The following is a 27,414-nucleotide window of genomic DNA, read 5'->3' on the forward strand; positions in this document are numbered from 1 at the left end:
ATTGTATGTTCTTGCCTCCTTTGTCATAAATTAGGTGCCCATATGTGTGTGGGTTTTTCTCTGGGCAGTCTATCCTGTAGCATTGATCTGTATTTCTGTTTTTGTGCCTGCACCATACTGTCTTGATTACTGTAGCTTTGTAGTATAATCTGAAGTCAGGGAGCCTGATTCCTCCAGCTCCCTTTTTCTTTCTCAAGATTGCTTTGGCCATTCGGGGTCTTTTGTATTTCCATACGAATTGTAAGATTTTTTGTTCTAATTCTGTGAAGAATGCCATTGGTAGTTTGATAGGGATTGCACTGACTGTAGATTGCTTTGGGTAGTATAGTCATTTTCACAATATTGATTCTTCCAATTCAAGAACATGGTATATTTCTCCATCTGTTTATGTCATCTTTGATTTCTTTCATCAGTGTTTTATAGTTTTCTGAGTACAAGTCTTTTGCCTCCTTAGGCAGGTTTATTCCTAGGTATTTTATTCTTTTTGTTGCAATGGTAAATGGGAATGTTTCCTTAATTTCCCTTTCTGATGTTTCATTGTTGGTGTACAGGAATGCCAGAGATTTCTGTGCATTAACTTTGTATCCTGCAACCTTACCAAATTCACTGATTAGTTGTAGTAGTTTTCTAGTGGCATCTTTAGAATATTCTATGTATAGTATTATGTCATCAGCAAATAGTGACAGTTTTACTTCTTCTTCTCCAATTTGTATTCCTTTTCTTTCTTTTTCTTCCCTGATTGCTGTGGCTAGGACTTCCAATACTATGTTGAATAAGAGTGGCGAGAGTGGTCATCCTTGTCTTGTTCCTGATCCTAGTAGAAATGCTTTCAGTTTTTCGCCATTGAGTAGGATGTTTGCTGTGGGTTTGTCATATATGGCCTTTATTATGTTGAGGCAGGTTACCTCTATGCCCACTTTCTGGAGAGTTTTTATCATAAATCGGTGTTGAATTTTGTCAAAAACTTTTCCTGCATCTCTTGAGGTGATCATATGGTTTTTCTTCTTTGTTAATATGATGTATCACATTGTTTTGCGTATATTGAAGAATCCTTGCATTCTGGGATAAATCCCACTTCATCATGGTGTATGATCCTTTTAATGTGCTGTTGGATTCTGTTTGCTAGTATTTTGTTCAGGATTTTTGCATCTATGTTCATCAGTGATATTGGTCTATAATTTTCTCTTTTTGTGATATCTTTTTCTGGTTTTGGTATCAGGGTGATGGTGGCTTTGTAGAATGAATTTGGGAGTGTTTCTCCCTCTGCAGTTTTTTGGAAGACTTTGAGAAGGATGGGTGTTAGCTCTTCTCTAAATGTTTGATAGAATTTGCCTGTGAAGCCATCTGGTCCTGGACTTTTTTTGTTGGAAGATTGTTAATTATGGTTTCAATTTCATTACTTGTGATAGGTCTGTTTATATTTTCTAATTCTTCCTGGTTCAGTCTTGGAAAATTGTACCTTTCCAAGATTTGTCCATTTCTTCGTGGTTGTCCATTTTATTGGCATATAGTTGTTTGTAGTAGTCTCTTATAATCCTTTGTATTTCTGCAATGTCAGTTGTGATTTCTCCTTCATTTCTAATTTTATTGATTTGTGTCCTCTCCCTTTTTTTCTTGATGAGTCTGCCTAAGGGTTTATCAATTTTGTTTATCTTCTCAAAGAACAAGCGTTTTAGTTTTATTGATCTTTGCTATTGTTTTCTTCGTTTCTATTTCATTTATTTCTGCTCTGATCTTTATGATTTCTTTCCTTCTACTGACTTTGGGTTTTCTTTGTTCTTCTTTCCCTAGTTGTTTTAAAAGTGTATTGTTTGAGATTTTTCTTGTTTCTTGAGGTGAGATTGAACTGCTATGAACTTCCCTCTTAGAACTGCTTTTGCTCATCCCATAGATTTTGGGTTGTCATGTTTTCATTGTCATCTGTTTCTATGTATGTTTTTATTTCTTCTTTGATTTGTTCATGATCTCTTGGTTCCTTAGCAACGTGTTGTTTAGCCTCCATGTATTTGTGTTTTTTACAGTTTTTTTTCCTATAATCGATTTCCAATCTCATAGCATTGTGGTCACAAAAGATGCTTGATACGATTTCAATTTTCTTAAATTTTCTGAGGCTTCTTTGTGACCCAAGATGTGATCTAGCCTGTAGAATGTTCCATGTGCACTTGAGAAGAAAGTGTATTCTGCCACTTTTGGGTGGAATGTCCTAAAAATATCAATTAAATCTATCTGGTCTATTGTGTCATTTAAAGCTTGTGTTTCCTTATTTATTTTCTGTTTGGATGATTTGTCTATTGGTGTAAGTGGGGTGTTAAAGTCCCCTACTATTATTGTATTACTATCGATTTCTCCTTTCATGGTTGTTAGCATTTGCATTATGTATTGAGGTGCTTCTATTTTGGGTGCATAAACATTTATAATTGTTGTGTCTTATTCTTGGATTGATCCCTTGATCATTATGTAGTGTCACTCCTTATCTCTTGTAACAGTCTTTATTTTAAAGTCTATTTTATCTGATATGAGTATTGCTACTCCAGCTTTCTTTTGATTTCCATTTGCATGGAATACCGTTTTCCATCCCCTCACTTTCAGTCTGTAATGTGTCCCTAGGTCTGAAGTGGGTTTCTTATAGACAGCATATATACAGGTCTTGTTTTTGTATCCATTCAGCCAGTCTGTGTCTTTTGGTTGGGGCATTTAATCCACTTACATTCAAGGTTATTATTGATATGTATGCTCCTATTGTCATTTTCTTAATTGTTTTGGGTTTTTTTTTTCCCATGGGTCTTTTTCTTCTCTTGTGTTTCCCACTTAGACAAGTTTCTTTAGCATTTATTGTAAAGCTGGTTTCGTGGGGCTGAATTCTCTTAGCTTTTGCTTGTCTGAAAAGCTTTTGACTTCTCCATTGAATCTGAATGAGATCCTTGCCAGGTAGAGTAGTCTTGGTTGTAGCTTTTTCTCTTTCATCACTTTAAGTATATCCTGCCACTCCCTTCTGCCCTGCAGAGTTTCCACTGAAAAATCAGCTGATAACCTTATGGGGATTCCTTTGTATGTTATTTTTTGTTTTTCCTTGCTGCTTTTAATGTTTTTTCTTTGAATTTAATTTTTGTTAGTTTGATTAATATGTGTCTTGGTGTATTTTTCCTAGGTTTTATCCTGTATGCGATTCTCTGTGCTTCCTGGACTTGGGTGATTATTTCCTTTCCCATGTTAGGGAAGTTTTCCACTATAATCTCTTCAAATATTTTCTCAGACCCTTTCTTTTCTCTTCTTCTGGAGCCCCTATAATTCGAATGTTGGTGCGTTTAGTGTTGTCCCAGAGGTCTCTGAGATTGTCTTCAATTCTTTTCATTCTTTTTTCTTTATTCTGCTCCAGGGCAGTATTTCCACCATTTTGTCTTCCAGCTCACTTATTCGTTCTTCTGCCTCAGTTATTCTGTTATTGATTCCTTCTAGTGTATTTTTCATTTCAGATACTGTGCTGTTCATCTCTGTTTGTTCTATACTTCTTCTAGGTCCTTGTTAAACATTTCTTGTATTTTCTCAATCCGTGCTTCCATTCTATTTCCGAGATTCTGGATCATCTTTACTATCATTACTCTGAATTCTTTTTCAGGTAGATTACCTATTTCCTCTTCATTTATTTGGTCTTGTAGGTTTTTACCTTGCTCCTTTATCTATGACATATCTTTTTGCTGTCTCTCTCTCTTTTTTTTTTTTATGAGTGGGATTGTGTTCCTGTTTTACTGGTTGTTTGGCCTGAGGCTCCCAACACTGGAGTCTGTAGGCTGTTGGGTAGAGCTGGGTCTTAGTGCTGAGATGAGGAACTCTGTGAGACCTCACTCCAATGAATATTCCCTGGGGTCTGAGGTTCCCGTTAGTCCAGTGGTTCAGACTCAGAGCTCCCACTGCAGGAGCTTCCGCCCAACCCCAGGCTTGCGAACCAGGATCTCGCAAGCCACGTGGGGTGGAAAAAAAGAGAAAAAGAACAATAACAAAGTAAAAAATAAAATTAGGCTAGGAAACTAACAGATATGTTAGAAAGAATGTAAAAATAAAAATATAGATGGGGCCTCCCTGGTGGCGCAGTGGTTGAGAGTCCGCCTGCCGATGCAGGGGATACGGGTTCGTGCCCCGGTCTGGGAGGATCCCATATGCCACAGAGCGGCTGGGCCCGTGAACCATGGCCGCTGAGCCTGCGCATCCGGAGCCTGTGCTCCGCAACGGGAGAGACCACAACAGTGAGAGGCCCGCGTACCGCAAAAAAAAAAAAAAAAAAAAAAAAAAAATAGATGAATCAACAACCAGAAGGTACATCAGTATCACAATAGTAAAAAAGAGGAGGAGGGAAAAGGAAAAAAACAAAAAAAGAAAAAGGGGGCGGGGGGAAGGCCTTGGCTGTGGAGGGCGGGGCCTAAGCAAGGGTGAGGTTTGAGTGGTGGGCGGGGCCTATGCTTAGGACCCACAGGGCTGTAAAAGATGGGGGTAAGGCGGTGGGGCTTAGGCTCAATGGAACAGAAGGGGCCCAGGCGTGCCCCCCACCCCTGGTCTCAGAGGAGAGGGGACCTCACCTGGGAGCCCAGCAGGCTTTCTGGGCTCGTGTGGGCAGGGCAGGGCAAACGCCCTCCCCTCCTCTCCTTTTCCTCTGGTCTGGGGTCTGGGAGGGCCCCTCCCACCTGCCTCTCCTGATCTCCCTGGCCTCCCTCTTATGCCCCCAGGACCAATGCGGCCGGGGAGGGAAGCGGGGGCCTTGGAGGGCAGGGGACTGGCTTGGGAGCTCAGCAGGCTCCCTGGGCCCTAGTCAAGATTATATTTTTTTAAATTCAAAAATAATGAAGTATTATCTTGGCCCTAATCAACTCCATTAGTTAAAAGGTAACATATTTCCTATGTCCATATATTTTAAATAAAATCTTCCAAAAATGTATTGCCAAACCTATACAGTACCTAACTGGTACTATAAATACCACTAATTTACAACCCTTGATTTTGATGTGGAAAACAGGGAACTTCTGTGCACTGCTGATGCAAATGTATACTAAATTGGTACAGCCACCATGGAAAACAGTATGGAGGTTCCTCAAAAAATTAAAAACACAACTACCATATGATCCAGCAATTCTACTTCTGGGTATTTATCCAAAGAAAATGAGAACACTAACTTGTAAAAATATCTGCACCCCCATGTTCATTGCAGCATTATTTATAACAGCCAACATGTGGAAGAGCCTAAGTGTCCATCTGTGGCATATACATATATATATATATATATATATATATATATATATATATATAAGAATATTATTCAGCCACCAAACAAAAGGAAATCTTGCCATTTGTGACAACATGGATGGACTAGAGGGCATTCAGGCTAAGTGAAATAAGTCAGACAGGAAAAGACAAATACTGTATGATCTCACTTATATGTGGAATCTAAAAACAAACAAACCAAAAAATTCCAAACTCTTAGATACAGAGAACAGATTGCAGAATGACAGAGGCAGGAGAGGGAGATGGGTGAAAACAGATGAAGGTGGTCAGAAGGTACTAGTTTCCAGTCATAAGATGAATAAGTCCTGGGGATATAATGTACGGCATGGTGACTATAGTTAATAACACTGCATTGCATATTTGAAAGCTGCTAAGAGAGCAAATCTTAAAAGTTCTCATCACAAGAAAAAAAATTTGTAACTATGTGTGGTGATGGGTGTTAACTAGACTTATTGTGGTGCTCATTTCATACCATACACAAATATTGAATCATGTTGTATACCTGAAACTTATATGTCTATTATATCTCAATTTTTTTTTTTTAGATCTTGTTATGTATATCCCTTGAAGGGGAACCAGGACCCTGCCCCAAGGCTGCACTTTTTTTAAAAATAAATTTATTTATTTAATTTATGTATTATTTTTGGCGGTGTTGGATCATCATCGCTGTGTGCAGGCTTTCTCTAGTTGCAGCAAGCAGGGCTTCTCTTGCTGCGGAGCACAGGGTCTAGGTGTGCAGGCTTCAGTAGTTGTGGCACGCATGCTCAGTAGTTGTGGCACACAGGCTTAGTTGCTGCGAGGCATGTGGGATCTTCCCGGACCAGGGCTCAAACCCATGTCCCCTGCATTGGCAGGTGGATTCTTAACCACTAGACCACCAGGGAAGCCCATATCTCAATTTTTAAAAAAGTAGAATAGTGGTTGCTAGGGTGTGGGGGATGGGGACTTATTGCTTCATGGGTACAGAGTTTCTGTTTGGGGTAATGAAAAAGTTTTAGAAATAGGTAGCAGCGATGATTGCACAACATTGTGAATGTAATTAATGCCACTGAATTGTATACTTAAAAATGGTCAAAATGGCAACCTTTATGGCATGTATATTTTACCACAATAAAAAAGGAAAAAAATATGTCAAAGATGAAAAAGAACACATATATAATTTCTAACTTGGATATGTAGGGACTGTGTGACCATCCTATATATGTAGTGATATGGAAAAATCTCTGAGATATATGGTTAAGGGGGAAAAGGGCATAACAATTCTTGTTTCTTTTTTATAAAGGAAAAGGGAGAAGAACTGGGAGATTCCATATGTATCCTTCCATATTAGAAGGATATCTAATCATCTTACCTCCACATAACTGGAAAGACTTTAAAAGTCTGACAATGCCAAGTGTTGGCAAAGATGTAGTTTGACAGGAATGCTCATACACCACTGACAATACATCACCCAGTGGTGTAACCTTTTTGGAAAACAATTTGGCATTTTCCAGTAAATATTCACATATCTTTTAACCCAGCATTTTAATTCCTGTATGCCCCTCGATCAGAGCTCTCTAATAGAATTTTCTACAATGATGGAAACAATCTATGTGGTGTCCCTACAATAGTGGCCACATATGATCTATCGAGCATTTAAAATGTCAATGAGGAATGGAATTCTTAATTTTATTTAATTTAAAATGAAATGTAAATAGCCACATGTGGATAGCAACCACTGTACTAGTACAGTCCTAGAACTCACACATGTGCATGAGAAACATATAGAATGTTTACCTTAGCTTTGTTCATAGTAATGAACAATTGGAAACTAGTAATAGAAAAATGGATTTTTAAACTGTGTGGTATTTATGTAACATAATATCAATAGTGAAAATGAATGCATTAGAGCTACGTGTATTGCTAGGGATAAATCACAAAGCAATGTTAAAGGAAAAAGCACGTTGCAGATATATGTGTAAGATAGCAAGCAAAACATATAATGTTTAAAAGCAGATAAAGTAATATTATATATTTCTTAGGGATATATGCACATTAGAAAAAGTATATCATTATCCCAATACTCCCTAATACACTCCAAAGGACAGTGATTACTGGTCCCACGGCTGAGACGACTAGGCCTATTATTCCAGGAGCTCAGCACCAGATCTTTAGTCACATGCCCTGGGGAAGCCAGGCAGTAAAAACAGAAGGATAGCAGACATAGGAGAAGACAGTGACAGCATAAATCCCATGTCATTTCCCAAGCTTGGTTTCAAGGCAAGACATTCTCAATGTCTAGATGTTTTCTCCCATCTCCTCTGAGTCATGGACCCTGCTGGTATTCCATTAACTAACCCAGAGGCCACCTATAGACCACACTCCTAAATTCTTTGGAAATTATCCATGTTTATTCCTATATGATGTAACAATTTTTTTAATCTTTAAAACTTTGATATCATAATATAGTAAAGAAAAAGAATTTTTCATTTAAACTTACAACTTCTCTGGGAGGAGCCACTGAAGAAGCATGTCCAGGAACACTCACTGGCTGTCTAGAAACTTTTGCTTGATTTTTGCCATCTGACCTGAAAGATACAATTACTTTTGAGCTAAATTAAGATTAAAACATTTCTACATGATATATTACATAGACCTTGCATTTTCCCAAGTACAGAACAATGTTGTTGGTAGTGGTGGTGATGATGATCATGAAGACAACTAAAATTTTTATGGCATTTTAAATAGCTTTCACCATCCTTAGAGTATTAGAAAGTTCTATTAACCTCATTTTACAATTAAATAAACTGAAATTCTAAGAAATTATGTAATTTGGTCAATTGGGCCAGTGTTCTCTGACTTCTCTCCTCAAGTCTTCCTGAAATCAGAGAGGAGTAAAAGCATATTCCTAGGTTTGAAATAGTCACTCTGAATATTAGGAAGTCCAAGAGGAGCAAACAAGCTGGCTGGAAAGATGTCAGCTAAGATTTAGACATGCCAAAATGATAGTAAGTCAGCTAGGTAGAAGTGTATAGGAGATAGCTATTGCTATGGAACTAAACTTTCAGAGATGCAGACTGGGAAATTATCTATAGGGATTGGTCAGTCTGAAGTTAAGAAAAAGGATAGAAACATAAATCTGGGGAAGTCCCTGGAAGTCCAGTGGTTAGGACTTGGCGCTTCTACTGCTGTGGCCTGGGTTCAACCCCTGTTCAGGGAGCTAAGATCCCGCCAAGCCAAATGCTTGGCCAAGTGCAGTGTGGCCAAAGAAAAGGGTGGGCGAGGGCGTTACGCCTCAATAAATTATATTTTTTAAAAAAAGAAATATAAATCTGTTTTAGAATACATTAAGAAACATAAAGCTAACATCAGGATACTCTAGGAAAACATTATGCGGTAAGTGAGGTAAATGAGAAAGAGGGCAATGAAGTAAAGTGAGCAATCGAGGCAAGATTTGAACATTCTGGAATCATTATCATAAGAAAGATCAGTTATTAAGTAATTACATTGTGCTATGGGTTTTATTTGTTAGTATTTCCTCATTTAATCCTCACATCAACCCGAAGAGAGAGGTAATATCATTATTCCCATTTTAAAGGAAGTAAACCAACGCTCAGAGACTTTTTTTATTATTCCAGTTCATAATGCTAGCAAATGACAAACTGGAACTTGAACTTAGATCTGACTACAAGGCCCATGCTAATATATGCTACATTCCAATGCCAACATGTTAGAAGTCATCACTGAGAGACAGTTGTATAAGAGTCCAACACACAGACTGGAAATATCAGCTGTCTGAATTATGACAACCCTTTCTTCCATCAAAGCTTATTTCTTAAAAGCTGATGATTCACAAAATCTGTTTTCAAAACAGACTTGAAGAACACTTCTCCTATGAGAACTGATACTTGAAATAGACATGGAAGAAAATTTTTTAATGAAGCCCAAATCAGAAGTTGTAGTCCAATTACTCCACTACCAGAAATCAAACTCAAGTAAAATGAAGCCTAGCAGCCATTTTCAGTAGCATACAGGCTGGTCACCATAATCCTTTCCCCTCACCATTATAAGAGGTGGCTGAGTCACCACTGCCCTTTAACTCCTGCTAATCATGTCAAAAGAATGGAGAGATAACTTAGAACCCTATTTTTAAACCAGCTTCTATGATATGACTATCATCATTAATAATTATTATACTTTAAAATTTTTAATATGAATTTAAAAGAAAAATAATCTAAGTACTCATATGTTTGTGATCTCTTCCTTCTGCAGTAGCTTTTCTGTAGCTGGTCTCTCTTAATGAAGACAAAAGCAGCCAATATAGCAAGAGGAACAATGACGAAGAAGAACACCAGAAGTCCGTCCCTCAAGGCGGTATTCTTTTCTACAGAGAAGGATTTTACATTAATGATCATTAAATTAGAAGTTAACTCATATTAACTAGAACATACTAGGTGATGATACATTTTACATTAATTTTCACGTTGTTCAAAAGTCACACTGATATAAACTGAAATATATTGAGAAGTCTTGTTCACTCCTCATGCTTGCCCACTTCATTTTTGTCTCCCTGAAGATAACCACTTTTATTAATTTCTTATATAATCTTACAGTATTTCTTCATGTAAATATAAGCTAGAACAAAATATGTTTTATTGTTAACCCTTTCTTACACAAAAGGTAGCATGGCATAAATGCTATTCCACACATTACTTTTATCACTTAGCTATACTACATATCTTCCCAAACTATACATACAGCACCACCTCATTTTCTATACAGCTATACAAAACTCCATTGCAAGGATGTCCCGTAGTTTATTCAGTCAGTAAGTACCCTACTAATACTTTTATTTTTCCAATCTTCACTGTTACAAAAAAAAATGTTATAATGAATAACCTTGTACATGTCATATCATTTCGGTGCAGGTATATCTGTAGAATAATTTCCCAAAAGTAGAATTGCTGTATCAGAAGGTGAATGCATTCATCATTTTTTTTAAGGCACTATCAACCTGTCCACCACAGTGGTGGTTACAAGTTAGCATGCCATATATTCAGACTATAATTCAAAAAGGTACATTCACCCCTATATTCATAACAGCACTAATCACAATAGCCAAGACATGGAAACACCCTAAATGTTCATTGACAGATGAATGGATAAAGAAGATGTGGTACATATATATATATAATGGAATACTACTCAGCCATAAAAAAGAATAAAATAATGCCATTTACAGCCACATGGATGGACCTAGAGATTACCCTACCAAGTGAAGTAAGTCAGACAGAGAAAGACAAATACCATATGGTATCACTTATATGCAGAATCTAAAATATGACACAAATGAACTTACCTACAAAACAGAAACAGACTCACAGACATAGAGAACTTGTAGACTTGTAGACTTGTAGTTGCCAAGAGGAATGGGTGGAGGGAGAGGGATGGATTGGGAGTTTGGGATTAGCAGATGCAAACTATTATATATAGAATGGATAAACAACAAGGCCCTACTATATAGCACAGAGAACTATGTTCAATATCCTGTGATCAACCATAATGGAAAAGAACATGGAAAAGAATGTATATACATGTATAACTGAATCACTTTGCTGTACAGCAGAAATTAACACAACATTGTAAATCAACTATACTTCAGTAAAATAAATTTCTTTTAAAAGTTAGAAGGCCAGCCAGCAATATACAAGAATTCCTCACAGTCTCACCTATAGAGTCAAACTTCTGCATGTTTGCCAACCTGGAAGGTGAAAAACTATATCTTTTATGATTTTAATTTGCATTTCTCTTTTTATACTATGATTTGAGCAACTTTTCATGTTTAAGGAAACATTGTATTTCTTTTTCTTCTCAGTCTTTTGACTGTTTTTCTGTTGGTCTATTGGTTTTTTTTCTTCTCAGTTTCTAAAAGCCTTTATATATTAGGGAGAATAGTTTTATCTGTATCTGAGTTGGAAATATTTTCCCCATTTTGTCATTTGTCTTATGGTACAATGTTTTTCTCCATGCATAAGTTTATTGTTCTGAGGTAGCTGAATTTATCAATCTTATTTTTTATGGCTTATGGATTTAAAGTCTTATTATAATTTTAAAAATCATTAATTAACATTAATTTTGTCTTTTTCATGTTCTTTAGTGAAAGAATATAGTAAATTTGAACACGAGTGGTAAACTGTGAAATTATCCTCATAGTTTTACATTTGTAAAAGTACCAAAACTTTCTGTTCCAAAAGTTATATGAAACTACATGAAACACTCAACCCAATTAAAAATAAAAATATGAAAAATTAAAGCAAGCTTGACATATCAGTTTATACTTATAATAAGTAGACAAAATTTAAATTAAAGCATCCAACACTGGCCAGGTTATGTTAAAATTGGTACCTGTGGCATTACACAAGTTCATTTGGAATTTTTATCAAGAATCATAAAAAAAAACCCTGTAGGCTTCCCTGTATTAAAAATCATATCTAGGGCTTCCCTGGTGGCACAGTGGTGGTTAAGAATCTGCCTGCCAATGCAGGGGACACAGGTTCGAGCCCTGGTTTGGGAAGATCCCACATGCCACAGAGCAACTAAGCCCGTGCACCACAACTACTGAGCCTGCGCTCTAGAGCCCATGAGCCACAACTACTGAGCCCACGTGCCACAACTACTGAAGCCCATGTGCCTTGAGCCTGTGCTCCACAATAAGAGAAGCCACTGCAGTGAGAAGCCTGTGCACCGCAACAAAGAGTAGCCCCCACTCACCACAACTAGAGAAAGCCCGCAGGCAGCAATGAAGACCCAATGCAGCCAAAAATTTTTAAAAATTAAAAAATAAAATAAGATTAATTTTAAAAAAAGAATCATAAAAAGGATTATACCCTTCAATCTAATAATACCATAACTGGCAATTTATACTTCAATTGGGAAAAATGCATGAGTATTAAGATGTACACTACAATGTTATCAATGTGTATCAAAAACTTAGAAACAACCTAATGTCAAATAATTAGACAACAGTTAAGTCAAGTTATGGCACATCCATCAATGTAATGATATGCAGCCATTAACATCCATAGTTCTGACTTCTGCTTCTAGACAAGATGGAGTAATAGGGACCAGATTTATCCTGTCAGCTATAACAACCAGAAAAGCAGGCAAAATACATGAAGCAATGGTTTTCATAGCATTGGACATAAGGCAGTAAAGAACAATGATCCCTGAGAGACAGAAAGCAAATAAGGTGAGCTTTACAACAATCCCAGTTTGCTGCCTAGAGCAAGTTAACAGAATGTGATGAGGGGTGTGGGAATCCAAGCAAAACCCAGTGGTCTCCTCGAGTTGAGGAATGCACGCTAGTTGTCTGAGGAAGAAGCCAATACAACTAGAGTTCACAGGCAAAGTATCAGAAGGGAGGCAGCTGCACAGATAGAACTTGAAAGATCTGCAAAGGGTTCCCCTCAAATACTAAGCTGAGTACTGATCAGTGTATGCATGTAAGGAAACCACTTGAAGCCAGAGAAAGAATCACCTGAAAGGATTAGTGGGAACAAAAACAAGAACTCACACAGGACTGGAAAGAATGCCTGTTCCTGCCATTTCCAGTGGAAAACTCCATAGTTAATGGCATTGAGTAGAATAAACAGAAGGGGTTTGCCCCAGTAATGGGGCAAAATCAGCCCTAGGCTAAATGCTGCTGAGGTCCCCCCAATAGAGCTTAAAAAAAAGATTCAAAAGAACCGTACTACATCCATGTAGCTTAAGCCCACTTAAGCTTAAGCCCAAAGTTCAGCAATAGAAATCCAAAAACACCTAATATACAACAGGCAAAATTCACAATTTCTGGCGTTCAGTAAAAATGTTAGAAGGCATGCAAAGAAGCAGAAAAATATGACCCCAAATGAGGAGATAATCAATCAATCAAAACTAAGAAATGATACAGATGACAGAATTAGTAGACAAGGACATTAGAAATTATTATAAATGTATTCTACATGTTCAAGAAGATAAGTAAAGATTGAACATGCTGTGTAGAGACATGAGGAAGGAAAGAAGGAAGGAAGGGAGGGAGGGAGGAAGGAAAGAGGAAGGAAGGGAGGGAGGGAGGAATGGAGAAAGAGAGAGTAGAAGGGAGGGAGAGAGAGAGGGAGGGAGGGAAGGAGGGTTGGAGGGAGGGAGGAAGGAAGAAAGGAAAGCAGGCAAAGAAAAAGAGACAGGGAAAGAAAGAAAGAGAGAGAAAGAAAACAAAAGGAAAAGGGAGGGAGAAATAGAACTTACAGAGATAAAAACTTCAATGTCTAAGATAAAGAATACACTGGATGGAATTAATGGCAGATCAGACATCACAGAAGAAGAGTGAACTTGAAGAATAACAATAGAAACTATTCAAAGTTAAACACAAAGAATAAAGAATTTTTAAAAATCAAGGCAAATCACTGAGATGTGAAAGAACTCCAAGTAGCCAAATATACATGTAATTGGAGTCCCTGAGGGAGAGGAAAAAGAAGGAAAAAGGAAGAAAAAATATTTGAAGAAATAATGACCAAAATTTTTCCAAATTTGAAGAAAACTATAAAAGCACAAATCCAAAAAGTTTAAGAAATCCCAAGCACACCAAGGCACGTTATAATCAAATACTAAAAATGAGAGATAAAGAGATAATCTTATAAGCAACCAGAAGGTAAAAAAGAGACACACTATAAACAGAAAGTGAAAAAAAAAAAGATGATGGCAGATTTCTCAGGAAAAACAGTGCAAGTCAGAAGACAACATAGGAACATCTGTGAAGAAGTAAAAGGGGGGAAAAAACTGTCACCTTAGAATTCTTTACCCAGTCATCATTCCAGAAGGAAGGCAAAATAAAGACTTTTTCAGATATACAAAGCTAAAAGTATTTGTCACCAGCAGAAATGTGAAAAGAAGACCTTTATGCAGAAATTGAATGATGCCAGATGGAAATCTGACTTCACACAAAAAAATGAAGAGCACCAGAAATGGTAACTATGTGGGTAAGTATAAAGACCTTTTCTATTATTTAAATTTCTTTTAAAAATAATCAACTGTTTAAAGCAATAATAATCACAATGTATTATAGGTTTATAAAATATGTGGTATGATGACAATAGCACAAAAGCTGAGAGGAGAGAAATGGAAGGATCCTGAAATGGCACAATATCACATGAAGGGAGACTGTGATAGAAAAATATCAATACGGTAGATTTAAACCCAAACATATCAATAATCAAATTAAATATAATTGGCTAAAACAACTCAATTAAAAGGCAGAGATGGGCAGAGTGGATTAGACCCAGCTACAGGCCGCCTACAAGAAACCAACTTTAAATATAAAGACACAAATAGATGAACGGATGTGGAAGCGAGGGCAAGGTACAAGGATGCCCCATTTTTGACACGGGCCACTGAGAGACCACACTAACTTCCCTCCACATTACTTGCCATTGTATGCAGGTCCGCTATCCACACTTCCTCCGTACCCTGTAGCCTCACAATACGGGGGAGCCCAGCCGCTGTCACAGTGACAATTCTTATTGCTGTTACATACCTTCAAAACAAAATACCACTTTTGTTAATTGTGAATGTTGCTCTACATGATGAACCCAAGAATAGAAACCAAGAGAAAAAACTAAATTCATGCAAATCCATAGACACTTTTTAAGAATGAACAATTTATCAGGTATCTAAATTCCCCAATATCTAAAAATCTAGGAAGTCTTACAGAGAATCCTCACTAAGAATTCTCATTATTCAGCATTACTTTCATGAACAAACCAAAAGAAGCTATTACCTACCCCATGTCCATGACACTTTTTCTGAATATCACAGTCATAATTCAGAACAGATGCATTTACACATTGGAAATTTCTACAGATCTGAAAAAAAAAGAAGTAATGAGTAAAGAAAACTTGAACACATTAATAAACTAGCCAGAAAAAAAAACAGATCTGGCTGTAGATTATTTCATAGGTGAATTCTTTCACACTTTAAAGGAATAGTTAATTCTCATATCACATATTTGAAAATTTAGAAAAATAAGTGAAATTAACTAATTTGGATAGAACTAATGATCAAAGATGACACAAAGGCCAAAAACAAAGATAAAACTATAATCTATCCTTCCATACATATATAGATGTGAAAATCCAAAGTAAAAAATTCACAAATGGATCTTTTCAACTCAGAGATGATCCCACTACTACAGAAAAGGATCAATGATAGGAAATCTATTACTATAATACCTTACATAAGTTGTCATTATTAAAATAAATACCAAAAAAGCATTTGAGGGCTTCCCTGGTGGCACAGTGGTTGAGAGTCCACCTGCCAATGCAGGGGACATGGGTTCGTGCCCCGGTCCAGGAAGATCCCACATGCTGCGGAGCGGCTGGGCCCGTGAGCCATGACCGCTGAGCCTGCGCGTCCAGAGCCTGTGCTCCACAATGGGAGAGGCCACAGCAGTGAGAGGCCCGTGTACCGCAAAAAAAAAAAAAAAAAGCATTTGCTAAAATTTGACAGTCATGTTAATTTTTAAAATTCTTTCCAAAATAAGAATAAAAGGATACTTTGTTGACAAGACAAAACCTGTCTTCCAATATCATGACTAATTATGAAACTAATTCATGCAAATATACAGACATTCTTTTTAAGAGACAAAATTGAAATGACTCCATGATATTTTAATTTTTATGGCAAAACAAATGACAAACTGTAAAAAATATTTACAACAGACATAACTATCAGTTAATATTCTTTATATATGAGGAGCCTGTAAAAACAATAACAAAGATAACCCAACAGAAAAACAGAAAGATATGAATATGAACTTAGCAGAATAAATGAATATGGATATGAATGTGAATATGGCCCATAAGATTTCTGCTGAGAAATCCATTGATAGCCTTGTACAGTTTCCTTTGTAAGCTGCAAGTTTCCATTTTCTTGCTGCATTTTCTTTAATTTTTTCTTTAATTTTAATTCTTTTTCTTTAATTTTTGACAGATTTATTATAATGTGTCTTGAAGAAGATCTCTCAGTTGAGCTTGTTTGATGACCCATTTGCTTCATGAACTTGGATATCCAATTCTCTCCTCAGCTTTGGGAAGTTCTCAGCCATCATTTCATTAAATGAGCCTTCTGCCCGCTTCTCCCTAGTTTCCTCTGGAACTCAATAATTCACAAATTGCTTCTTTTGATGTTATGCCATAGATCACATCAGCTTCCTTCACGCTTTTTCATTCTTTTGTTATTCTTTTCCTCCGAATGGATCATTTCAAAGTTCCTATCTTCCAGCTCACAGATTCTTTCTTCTGCTTCATGCATTCTAAGGTTGATGCTCTCTATTATATTTTTTTTCATTTCATCCATTATATTCTTCAGCTCCAGAATTTGTTTGGTTTTTTTTTTATGATTCCTATCTCTTTGTTAAACTTGTCATTTTGTTCGTGTATTGCTTTCCTGATCTCATTAAATTGTCTTTTCTGTGTTCATTGAGCATCCTTCAAACAGCTATTTGAATTCTTTATTGGTACATTACAGATCATCATGTCTTTGGGATCAGTTACTGGAAGATTACTGTGATCCTTTGGTGTTGTCATCTTTCCTTGACTTTTCATGTTCCTGGAAGTTCTGCATTACTATCTTCACATCTGAAGTAGCAGTCAACTCCTCCAGTCTTTACTACCTTTATGAGAGAAATACCTTCTTTCAGTCCTGCCAGGGATTCTGAGGCTTTCTCAGATTCTCTAGGACATGCCCGCTCCATACTTCTTGCTCCCTATTAGGGAAGAATTCTTAAGCCTATTCTCTTCTCTCAATCCTGCAACACACCAAGCCAAGTGCTGACAACCTTCTCCAAAGCTGGAGCTCAAATCTGCATTCCCTCTCTGGCCAGCAGTTTCTAGCTGGCTCTCTGCACATGCTCACTAGCTGTCTGCAAAAGCTCACTCTTGCACCACTGTTGGGAGGGCATGTAGGGTGCTGGCCACAGGGTGAAGGGTGTCTGGGTAAGGCATGCAGTGAGCTGGAGGTGCCTGTTGGCCACTTGGGAGGATCTGCAGGCAAAGCATCCCCAGCCGCTCATGGGTGAGCTTCTTGATGGAGTCCACCTCACAGTAGGATCTGCATTTCTTTAATATCCTCTGAGAGTCTTATGTGCCACTCTCCCAGCCTCTTCTCACCTCCCAGTCACTTAAAAGCCTGGGAACGTTATTCTCATGGAAGTTCCTCCACAAGGAAACAATGAAGAAGGGAATAAATATCCCTTGCCAACAATTAGGACAAAACACTGTTGATTTCAAAGTGAGTTACTAAGAGTGTATTTTCCTTCTTATATAGCTTTTGTTTTTACTACAGCTAATCCTTGTCTTTCTTCTTATACAACTGGCCTTTGTCATATCAGTATTCAATCTCTTCACCAAAAAAAAAAAAAGAAAGTTCTCATGTCCTTTTCTCTTTCAAGTTTCCTCTTTCCCTAGAAACCTCCCTGCAAGGTCCACTTGCTCCAATCTAAACTGATTACTCTCCTGGCCTGGTACATAGCTTCTATTTTAGAATTTCTCTTTGACGTTCTTCTGTGTCCTAGACTATAATTCTCTTCTTGGTTTACTTCCTCATTTGTTAGAACATTGTGTTAGATGATTTCCTAAGACAGGATAAATAAAGATAAGTTTTCTGAAAAGAAAATTTGAAAAGATACATTGTCTAAAATGTTTTTATTGTGCCCTCTCACTTCATTGCTACTTTGGCTGTGTATAGAATTCTAGGTTGAGAATCTTTCGGAAACATGAATGTGTTGCTCCCTTGGTTTCCAGATTTCAATTTTCAATCTCATCCCTTTATATGTGACCTTTGTTTGTTTGGGGGGGGCCGGGAGTTTGTCTCTGGAAGCTATTCTTCACAAGTACTCTGACACAAGTTCGCTTCTCTGTTTTCTTTCTCTAAATTAGAGATTTAAATTAGTTGGATTTTAAAATCTTTAGTTGATCCTTGCAGGCTTTTATCTTCTCTCTCATTTTTCTGTTTCAGTCTTTTTGTTCAGCTTCCTCACAGAATTGTCCCAGTTTATGTAACAATCCATCTATAGTTCAGTTATGCATGCATGAAGGAGAACAGTATACTAGGGTTAAGACAGAGAGACAGACATCTCCTAGGAGGATGACCAAATAATATCAAAAATCTTATCTTCTCATCTCCAACCTGTTCCTAGGGGAACAGGCAGCTGGTTGCTGATGCTTTGTTGACAAGATAGGAGAAGCAGAAAGACAGAAGAGCTAGCCTCTCCATTGGTAGAATAAATTTAAGTCCATTTTCAATACCATGCCTCCCGCCACCAACCCCTCTCAGCTATAACCACTGTTTCCAAATCACCAATCTGTTTAGGGTTCTGCCAGACTAAGGTACAGGCTCTTTGTTCACACCCTATCAGTCTGCACTGTAAGTTGTAGGTCCCACTACTCAGTCAAACTGTCAATACTTTCTCTCCCCTTTCAGTTTCAAAACGTGTTGAAGTTTTTATCTACTGATGAAATCTCATATACTTCACACTTTGGAATCTATTCCCTAATTTGTGCCTTTATATTTTGAGAGATATTGGCAAGGCGAACAGGATAAATGAACATTACAATCCACCATCTTTTACAGATTTTTTTTCCCATTCACATTTTCACTCTGAACTTCATAACTTGTAATAACCGACTGTGATGATTACTTTTCTGTGTCCACCTATATGAGACAGAGGGCGCCAGGATCCATGGGTCCAGGAATGAAGGGGTGGAAGTGCAGTGGCACCGCTTACTATTCCTCCCTGTGACCCACTAGCAAAATGTTTGCTTACTGCTCCCAGGACCTTATGCTCTGTTGGCCTAGAAGTCTTAGCTCTAGAGGGAGGAATGCTTCCATCAGGAGACACAACAGTGACGCCACTGAACTGGAAGTTAAGACTTCCAGTTAAGTTCATGCCTCTGAATAAACAAAGAAGGGAGTAACTGTAGGCTGGGGTGACTGATCCTGACTCACAAGGGGAAATTGGACTGCTACTCCACAATGGTAGTAAGGAAGAGTATGTCTGGAATACAGGAGATCCCTTAGGGCATTTCTTAGTATTATCACACCCTGTGATAAAGACCAATAGAAAACTACAACAACCCAATCCTGGCAGGACTACTAATAGCCCAGAGCCTTCAGGAATGAAGGTTTAGGGCATCCTGCCAAGTAAAGAACCATAATCAGCTGAGGTCCTTGCTGAAGGCAAAGAGAGTACAGAATTAGTAGGGAAGAAGGTAGTTAAAAATACCAGCTATAACTATATTACAGAAACAAAAACTGTAATTATCATGAGTATTTCCTCCTTATTTTGTTATGATATGCCTGTGTGTATATGTGTGTCAAATATCTTTTTTTCTCTCTCTTAGTCCCTTAGGTAACTCACAATGTATTGACTTTAAGTATTGTTAACTTTACATCACAGGATTTAAGTTACAGGATATTAAGAAAAGTAAACAATGGCCAAAGATTTTATCTCCTCTTCCAAGTAGGATTTAGTGCATTTTCGGTTGTAAGCAGGATACAATGGTTGTACACAGTTCTACCATGTTAGGCAGAATTATGATCGTGCTATTGTCTTCAAGACTGTTTTGAAGGTTGTTATTGTCTTGGAGATTATGTATGGTTTAAGGAGATGCACATGGACACCAAGCTGACAAGGTGTGGACCTGTGATGGTTAATTTCATGTATCAACTTGACTGGGCCACAGAGTGCCTAGATATTTGATCTAATATTATTCTAGATATTTCTGGATTTTATTCTAGATATTTCTAATATATTCTAGATATTTCTGGATGTTTTGGGGTGTGCTTAACACATAAGTTGATCAAATGAGTAAAGCAGATTGTCCATATGCTGGTCTCGTCCAATCAGTTAATGGCCTGCATAAAATGAAAAGGCTGATCCTCCTCCAAATAAGAGAGAATTTCTCCTACCTGCCTGCCCTCTAGGTGGGACATTGGTTTTTTCCTGCCTCTGGACTCAAACCAAATCATAACTCTTTCTGGGACTCAAACCCGCTAGCCCTTGAACTGGAACTACACCATCAGCTCTTCTGGGTCTCCAAATTGCCCACTGAGATCTTGGGATTTCCTATCCTCCATAATTGTGTAAGCTAATTCCTCATAAAAAGCCTTCTATATATAAACACATACACACACACACACACACACACACACACACACACACACACCCTTTTGGTTCTGTTTCTCTGGAGAACCCTGACCAATATTTCTTCCTTATGCCCAAACCAAGAATAAACAACCCAAAACAACTGAAATGTACCAATGTTGAAGTAAACCAGACTTTAGCACACCGAGTACAATGCACGACTCAACAGCAAAAGCTACATGGGCAATGAGGCAGGAATGAATATTATCCAACTTCAATTAACTAAAGTCCATTCTAGTGGCGGTCTGTTACAGACTCAATGATTGTGTTACCCTCAAAATTCATATGTTGAGGCCCTAATCCACATGTGATGGTATCTGAAGATGTGTAATTAAGGTTTGTTGAGGTCATGATGGTTAAGCCCTGGTCCAATGGGATTAGTGACCTTATATGAAGAGACACTAGAAAGGAGATACTCATGTCTGTGCCTCATGAGATCCTGAACTGGTGCTACACTCAGCTCCAGCCCCTCAAGCCACAGTCAGGAAGCAGTCCAGCACATCCAAGGACCTGGCTGGGGACATGCACATCCATACCTCAAGAACTAGGCCTACAGACTTCAGTTTTGGCTGTGGAATCTGAAACAGCTCTGGGATTTCATTCCAGCCAATCTCAGTCACAGTCCAGGGCTAGTCCTGCCCATCCAGGGACCCAATTAATGAACAGACAGCAGCCCTCTTAGGTACCTGATGAGAGCCCCACCCGTCTATGCAACTGGTAATAGGCCTGCTGTTTAAGGACCCAACTGTGGACCCTGAGGCAGACCCCTGTCCTGGGGCCACCTCCTGAAAAAGGTACTGGAGGAAGTTCAATCCACCCAGGGACCAGTCAGCACCCATGCCCTACCAAGTCCATGATAAAAAGTTCACCAACTGCAGGCCCTGCTGCACATCCAAAAACAGCTTTGTAACCAGCTCCAAACCAGGCAGACTGAGATCCCAGAGGTAATCCCATCAGCACACAGAACAGACAGGAAGTGTTTACCAGCTGAAACCAGTCTGTAAAGACTGGTGCTCCTTCAAATGCACAGACACCAATGCAAGGCTACATGGAAGAATCAAGCAAATATGACAACACCAAAAGAAACTAATAAAGTTCCAATAAATGACCCCAAAGAATGCAGATCTATAGTCTGCCTGATAAAGAACTCAAAATAATCATCATTAAGGAACTGAATGAAATGTGAGAGAACACAGGTAACCAACCCAGCAAAATCAGGAAAACGATGAATGAACATAAAGAGAAGTTTAATAAAGAAATAGAAACCATTAAAAGTAACCAAAAAGAAACCCTACAGAAGAATACAATGACAGAAATGAAAAATTCAGCAGAGAGCTTCAACAACCAACTTAATCACCCAGAGAAAGAATCAGTGAACTCAAAGACAGATCACTTGAAATTAGCCCGTTAGAGAAACAAAAAGAAAAAAAGAATAAAAAAGAGTGAAGAAAGCCAATGTGAATTACGGGACACCATCAAGGAAACAAACATTCGCATCATGGGAGTCCCAGAAAGAGAAGGAAGAAAGGGGCAAAAAGAAAATTTAAAGAATTAATAGCAGGGACTTCCTGGTAGCGCAGGGATTAAGAATCCGCCTGCCAATGCAGGGGATGCAGGTTCGATCCCTGGTCCAGGAAGATCCCACATGCAGCGAAGCAACTAAGCCCATGTGCCACAACTACTGAGCTTGCACTCTAGAGCCCGTGAGCCACAACTACTGAGCTTACACTCTAGAGCCCGCGAGCCACAACTACTGAGCCCACTCACCACAACTACTGAAGCCCGTGTGCTTAGAGCCCATGCTCCACAGAAAGCCACCACAATGAGAAGCTTGCACACTGCAATGAAGAGTAGCCCCCACTCGCCGCAACTAGAGAAAGCCTGCACACAGCAACGAAGACCCAATGCAGCCAAAAATTAAAAAAAAAAAAAAGAATTAATAGCAGAAAACTTCTGAAACCTTGGGAGAATATGGACACTCAGGTACAGGAAGCTCACAGGACCCCAAGCAAGGTCAACCCAAAGAAGATTGCTCTGAGACACATTATAATCAATAATCAAAATATTAAAAGTTAAAGACAAGGAGAGAATTTTAAAAGTAGCAAGATAAAAATGACTCATCACATATTAGGGAAATCTACCAGCAGCCCAGTATGGCTATCAGTGGATTTTTCTAAAGAAACCTTTCTAAAGAGAGAGTGAGAAGATATATTCAATGTACTGAGTGAAAAAAATTGCCAACCACGAGTACTAACCTGTCCTCCTGAAATGGAAAGTTAAAGACATTTCCAGACAAACAAAGCTAGGGGATTTCATCACCACTAGACCTGCCTTATGAGAAATGATAAAGAGACTTCTTCAAGTTGAAATGAAAGGACACTAAGTAACAATATGAAAACATAAAAAACTGTAAAACTCATTGGTAAAGGTAAATATATAGTCAAATCAGAATATTCTAATACTGTAATGATGGTGTGTAAATCACTTTATCTCAAGTATAAAAGTTTTTAAAAAAATCAAAAATAACTAAAGGTACAATATTGTTTTGGATATGTCTCCTCAGGGAAGGAAAACAAATGGAACTACAGCAAACTAAAAAGCTTTTGCATAGTAAAGGAAACCATCAACAAAATGAAAAGGTCATCTACTGAATGGGAGAAATATTTGTAAATTACATATCTGATAAGGGGTAAATTATCCAAAATACACACACACACACACACACACACACACAACTCATATAACTCAACATCCAAAAAACAAACCATCTGATTTAAAAATAAGAAGAGAATCTGAATAGACATTTTTCCAAAGAAGACATTCAGATGGCCAACAGGCATCACATAAAAAGATGCTCAACATCACTAATCATAAGGGAAATGGGTAAATCAAAACCACAACGAGATATTACCTCACACCTGTCAGAATAGCTATTATCAAAAAGACATACATAGGTTGAAAGTAAAGAGATGGAAAAAGATATTCTATGCAAATGGTAACCAAAAGAGAGCAGAAGTAGCTACACTTATATCACATATAATAGACTTTCAGTCAAAATCAATCACAAGAGACAAAGAAGGTCATTACATAGTGATAAAGGGGTCAATTCATCAAGAGGGTATAACAATTATAAGTATATATACACCCTACATTGGAGCATCTAATATTTAATGCAAATAGTAACAGAACTAAAGGGAGAAATAGACAACAATACAATAATAGTATAGGGGACTTCAGTTCCAATATTGGATGGATGATCCAGACAGAAATGTAATAAGGAAACAGACCTGAAGAACACTACAGACCAAAATGGACCAAAAGACATAGACAGAACATTCCATGCAACAGCAGCAGAATACATATTTGGTATGTATTCTGTACATACATATTCTGTATGTATCCATTCCACAGGATAAACCATATGCTGGGCCACAGAGCAAGACTTAAGAAGATCGAAATCTCATCTGGTCTCTATCTTGACCACAGTGGTATAATTAGAAATCAGTAACAGAAAGAAAACTGGAAAAGTCACAAAAATATGGAAATTAAACAACACATTCCCGAACAACCAATCCTGCCATTTGCAACAACATGGATGGACCTTCAGGGCATTCAGACTACGAGAAATAAGTCTGATAGAGAAAGAAAAATACCATATGGTCTCACTTATATGTGGAATCTTTTAAAAAGCTGAACTCAGAAACAGAGAGTGGAAGGGTGGTTGCCAGGGGCCAGGGAAGGGGAGAAATGGGGAGTCACTGGTCAAAGGGTACAAACTTCCAGTTATAAGATGAACAAGTCCTGAGGATCTAATATTCAGCATGGTGACTATAGTGAACAATTCCATATTATATACTTGAAAGTTGGTAATAAGAGAATAAATCTTAAATGTTCTCACCACAAAAAAAGTTCTATTTATGTGAGGTGATAGATGTGTTAACTAACCTTATTGCGATAATTATTTCACAATATATATGTGCATCAAATCATCACATTGTGTACCTTAAACTTACACAATGTTATAAATTGATTGTATCTCAATAAAGCTGGGCTTGGCGGGGGTGGGCGGAGAGGGGACCAACAAGGGAGAAGAAGAAATGAAAGATACAGGAAAAGAACCACAGGGGCATTATCTGATTCTGGGTTCCAAAGCTCTTTATTTGATTCTGTGGTTTGAATCAGTAAATTTCCTGCTATGCTTTAATTCAGTCTTAGCTGAGTTTTTGTGAGATTTAAGAGTACTGACTATTGGGGCTTCCCTGGTGGTGCAGTGGTTGAGAGTCTGCCTGCCGATGCAGGGGACACGGGTTCGAGCCCTGGTCTGGGAAGATCTCACATGCCGCGGAGCGACTAGCCCCGTGAGCCACAAATACTGAGCCTGCGCGTCTGGAGCCTGTGCTCCGCAACGAGAGGCCGCGATAGTGAGAGGCCCGCGCACCGCGATGAGGAGTGGCCCCCACTTGCGTCAACTAGAGAAAGCCCTCACACAGAAACGAAGAGCCAACACAGCCATAAATAAATAAATAAATAAAATTAAAAAAAAAGAGTACTGACTATAATCCACAGAGTAAAATTTCATAAATTAAAAAAGCCTAAGTATACAGCTTCAGAAATATAAAAGTATATTGACCAGCACACAGAATCCAGGAATAAATCTACATAACCAGTATTTGCTCCTGGAATGTAAAGACAATTTAATGTTGAGGAATTTATCAATATAACCCAGTACATTAATAAGTCAAAGGAAAATATGTAGTGATTATTTAAATAGCTGTTGAAAAAACTACTTATAAAAATTTTAATCTATTTGTTCTTTTATTCTTATTAATCACAACTAAAACGATTCTCCATTAAATGAAAAATACTACCTACCCCAAGCCAATAGCCAAAATCATATATAACCTTGGAAGGCTAGATGCATTCCCAGTCAAGTTAGGGAGAAGACAAAGAAGTACACTATTATCATTATTATTTAAAATTATCCTGAAAGCTCTATGATTGCAATTACACAAGAAAATAAATCCAGATTGTAAGTATCAGAAAGGAAATCAACTTTCTATCATTTACAGATGATTGTTTACCTAGAAAATTTTAATACAATCAACAATAAAAATATGTGACACTATGGCTGGTAACAAAATAAATATATACAAGTGAATATATTTTTCTGAATATCAATAATAGCCAGTAAAAATATAAATAAAACAGTTTCTCTTATCAATAAACACCAATTAGAAAATGTAACATAACAAATTAGAAAACATAATAAGAGGCTATTCATAATAACAATAAAAATATAAAATACCTAGGAATAAAACTAACAAAAAATAAAAAGGACTTTTATAACTAAATCTTTAAAATAAGACCCCCCAAAAAATCGAGAGACATACCATGTTCTTCTATGGGAAGACTGAATATGTAAAGATGTCACTTTTCCCCATTACAAATTTATAAATTTGATTTGATCCCAACCAAAATTCCAAAGCGCTTTTATTTAAAAACTTTTTTTTGCACCTTGACAAAATGATCTCAAGTTCATCTGGAATAATAAATGAATATTAATAGCCAAGAAAACTATGAAAAAAGAATGAGGGGGCATTTGTATGACCAGATAATAAAAATATATTATAAAACTGACAAAAACTAAAAGAAGGCAATACGGACACATGAGTAGTCAGACCAATCAGTGGACATTAAGAGAAAAAGCAGAAATCAAGCCCAAGTATATGTAAAAATTTAATAAGTAATTTAAATAAGATTTCAAATTAAAAGAGAGATTATAATTGAGGTGATGGCAAATAACAAACCATTCTGAAAAAAAGTAACATTAGAAATCAGCATATAGTCATCATCTCTGAATGAATAAAATGAAAAAGGAAAAAAAGAAGAATGCCAACCTCATACTATACACTCCATATTCCCCTGGATTAAAGAGTTAAGTATTAAAAAAAATTTTAAATCTACTAGAAAATAATGCTCTGATACTATACTAAGAAAGTCTTGTAAAACACGTAAGTAAAGTTGGAAACCATAAAGGAAAGGAATAATAGATTTGTTTACATAAAAATGTAAACATGGCAAAAAAATACTAAAAACAAAAGGAAGAGGCAAGTAATAACTGGGCAAATATATTACACGTATTACATCTTATATGACATAAGTTAAAGTTCTTTAAAATCAATAAGAAAAACACATCAATTTTTAAATGAACAAGTAACATCGACAAGCAAATCACAAAAGAAGGAATAAATATATGGAGACAAAAAAATTCAACATCACTAATAATCGAGAAAGAGTAAAAAGAAAATTACCAAATGAAAGTTTAAAAACAATAGCACCTAATCCTGACTAGGATATAGAGAGTTAAAACATTTATTATTGAAAACTGCTTGGAAGATAAACTAATAAATACTTTTCTAAAGAGAAATTTGGCAAAACTATATCTAAAACCTTAAAAGTACACACCCCCTTATAGTAATTTAACCTCAGAAAATAATCAGGATTTTGTGAAATTTTTTAGAAAGCCATTTACCTCAGCATTGTTTATAGTAACTGCAGCAGTTGAGTTTATGGCGTGGCAAGGGCAGGCACAAGAATACCAGGGTCTTTTTGGTAAGAAGTGAGGGGCAACAGAATTGGAACTGAAAACTTGGTAGAAACTGAGTTAACTTGCGGGTCCCTCTGTCTTTTTCATGTGTCCCATAATCAAGTGATTGTGTTCGCTCTCCCCTCCCCTACTCGCCCATGAGTTGGTTTCTTCAACTTGTTCAACAATCCTGCTCCCTCCGTCTCTTGTATACAGCTGAAGCTCGCCATAACCCTTCTAGCCCTCCTCCTACATCATGCTACCTCTCAAAGAATTCGTAGTTTCAGCGCTACTCTTAACTACCTTTCTTTACTTATATATTCCCCCCCAAGAAAGGAATTAG

General features: G+C 37.4%; 1 protein-coding gene across 1 annotated transcript in view; it reads right to left on the minus strand.

The window, feature by feature from the left end:
• The window catches only part of ADAM9 (ADAM metallopeptidase domain 9), a gene marked incomplete at both ends in the record, with an annotated part of 102,884 nt that overhangs the window by 3,715 nt on the left and 71,755 nt on the right, over positions 1-27,414 (minus strand). The window contains 4 exons of the mRNA XM_079726787.1: positions 7,751-7,838; positions 9,493-9,634; positions 14,713-14,818; positions 15,066-15,146. Of these exons, the coding sequence (XP_079582913.1) occupies positions 7,751-7,838; positions 9,493-9,634; positions 14,713-14,818; positions 15,066-15,146 (417 nt within the window). The remainder of the gene's footprint in view (positions 1-7,750; positions 7,839-9,492; positions 9,635-14,712; positions 14,819-15,065; positions 15,147-27,414) is intronic.

Source organism: Hyperoodon ampullatus (assembly GCF_949752795.1).
Source record: "Hyperoodon ampullatus genome assembly, chromosome: 20".
Lineage (NCBI taxonomy): Eukaryota > Metazoa > Chordata > Mammalia > Artiodactyla > Ziphiidae > Hyperoodon > Hyperoodon ampullatus.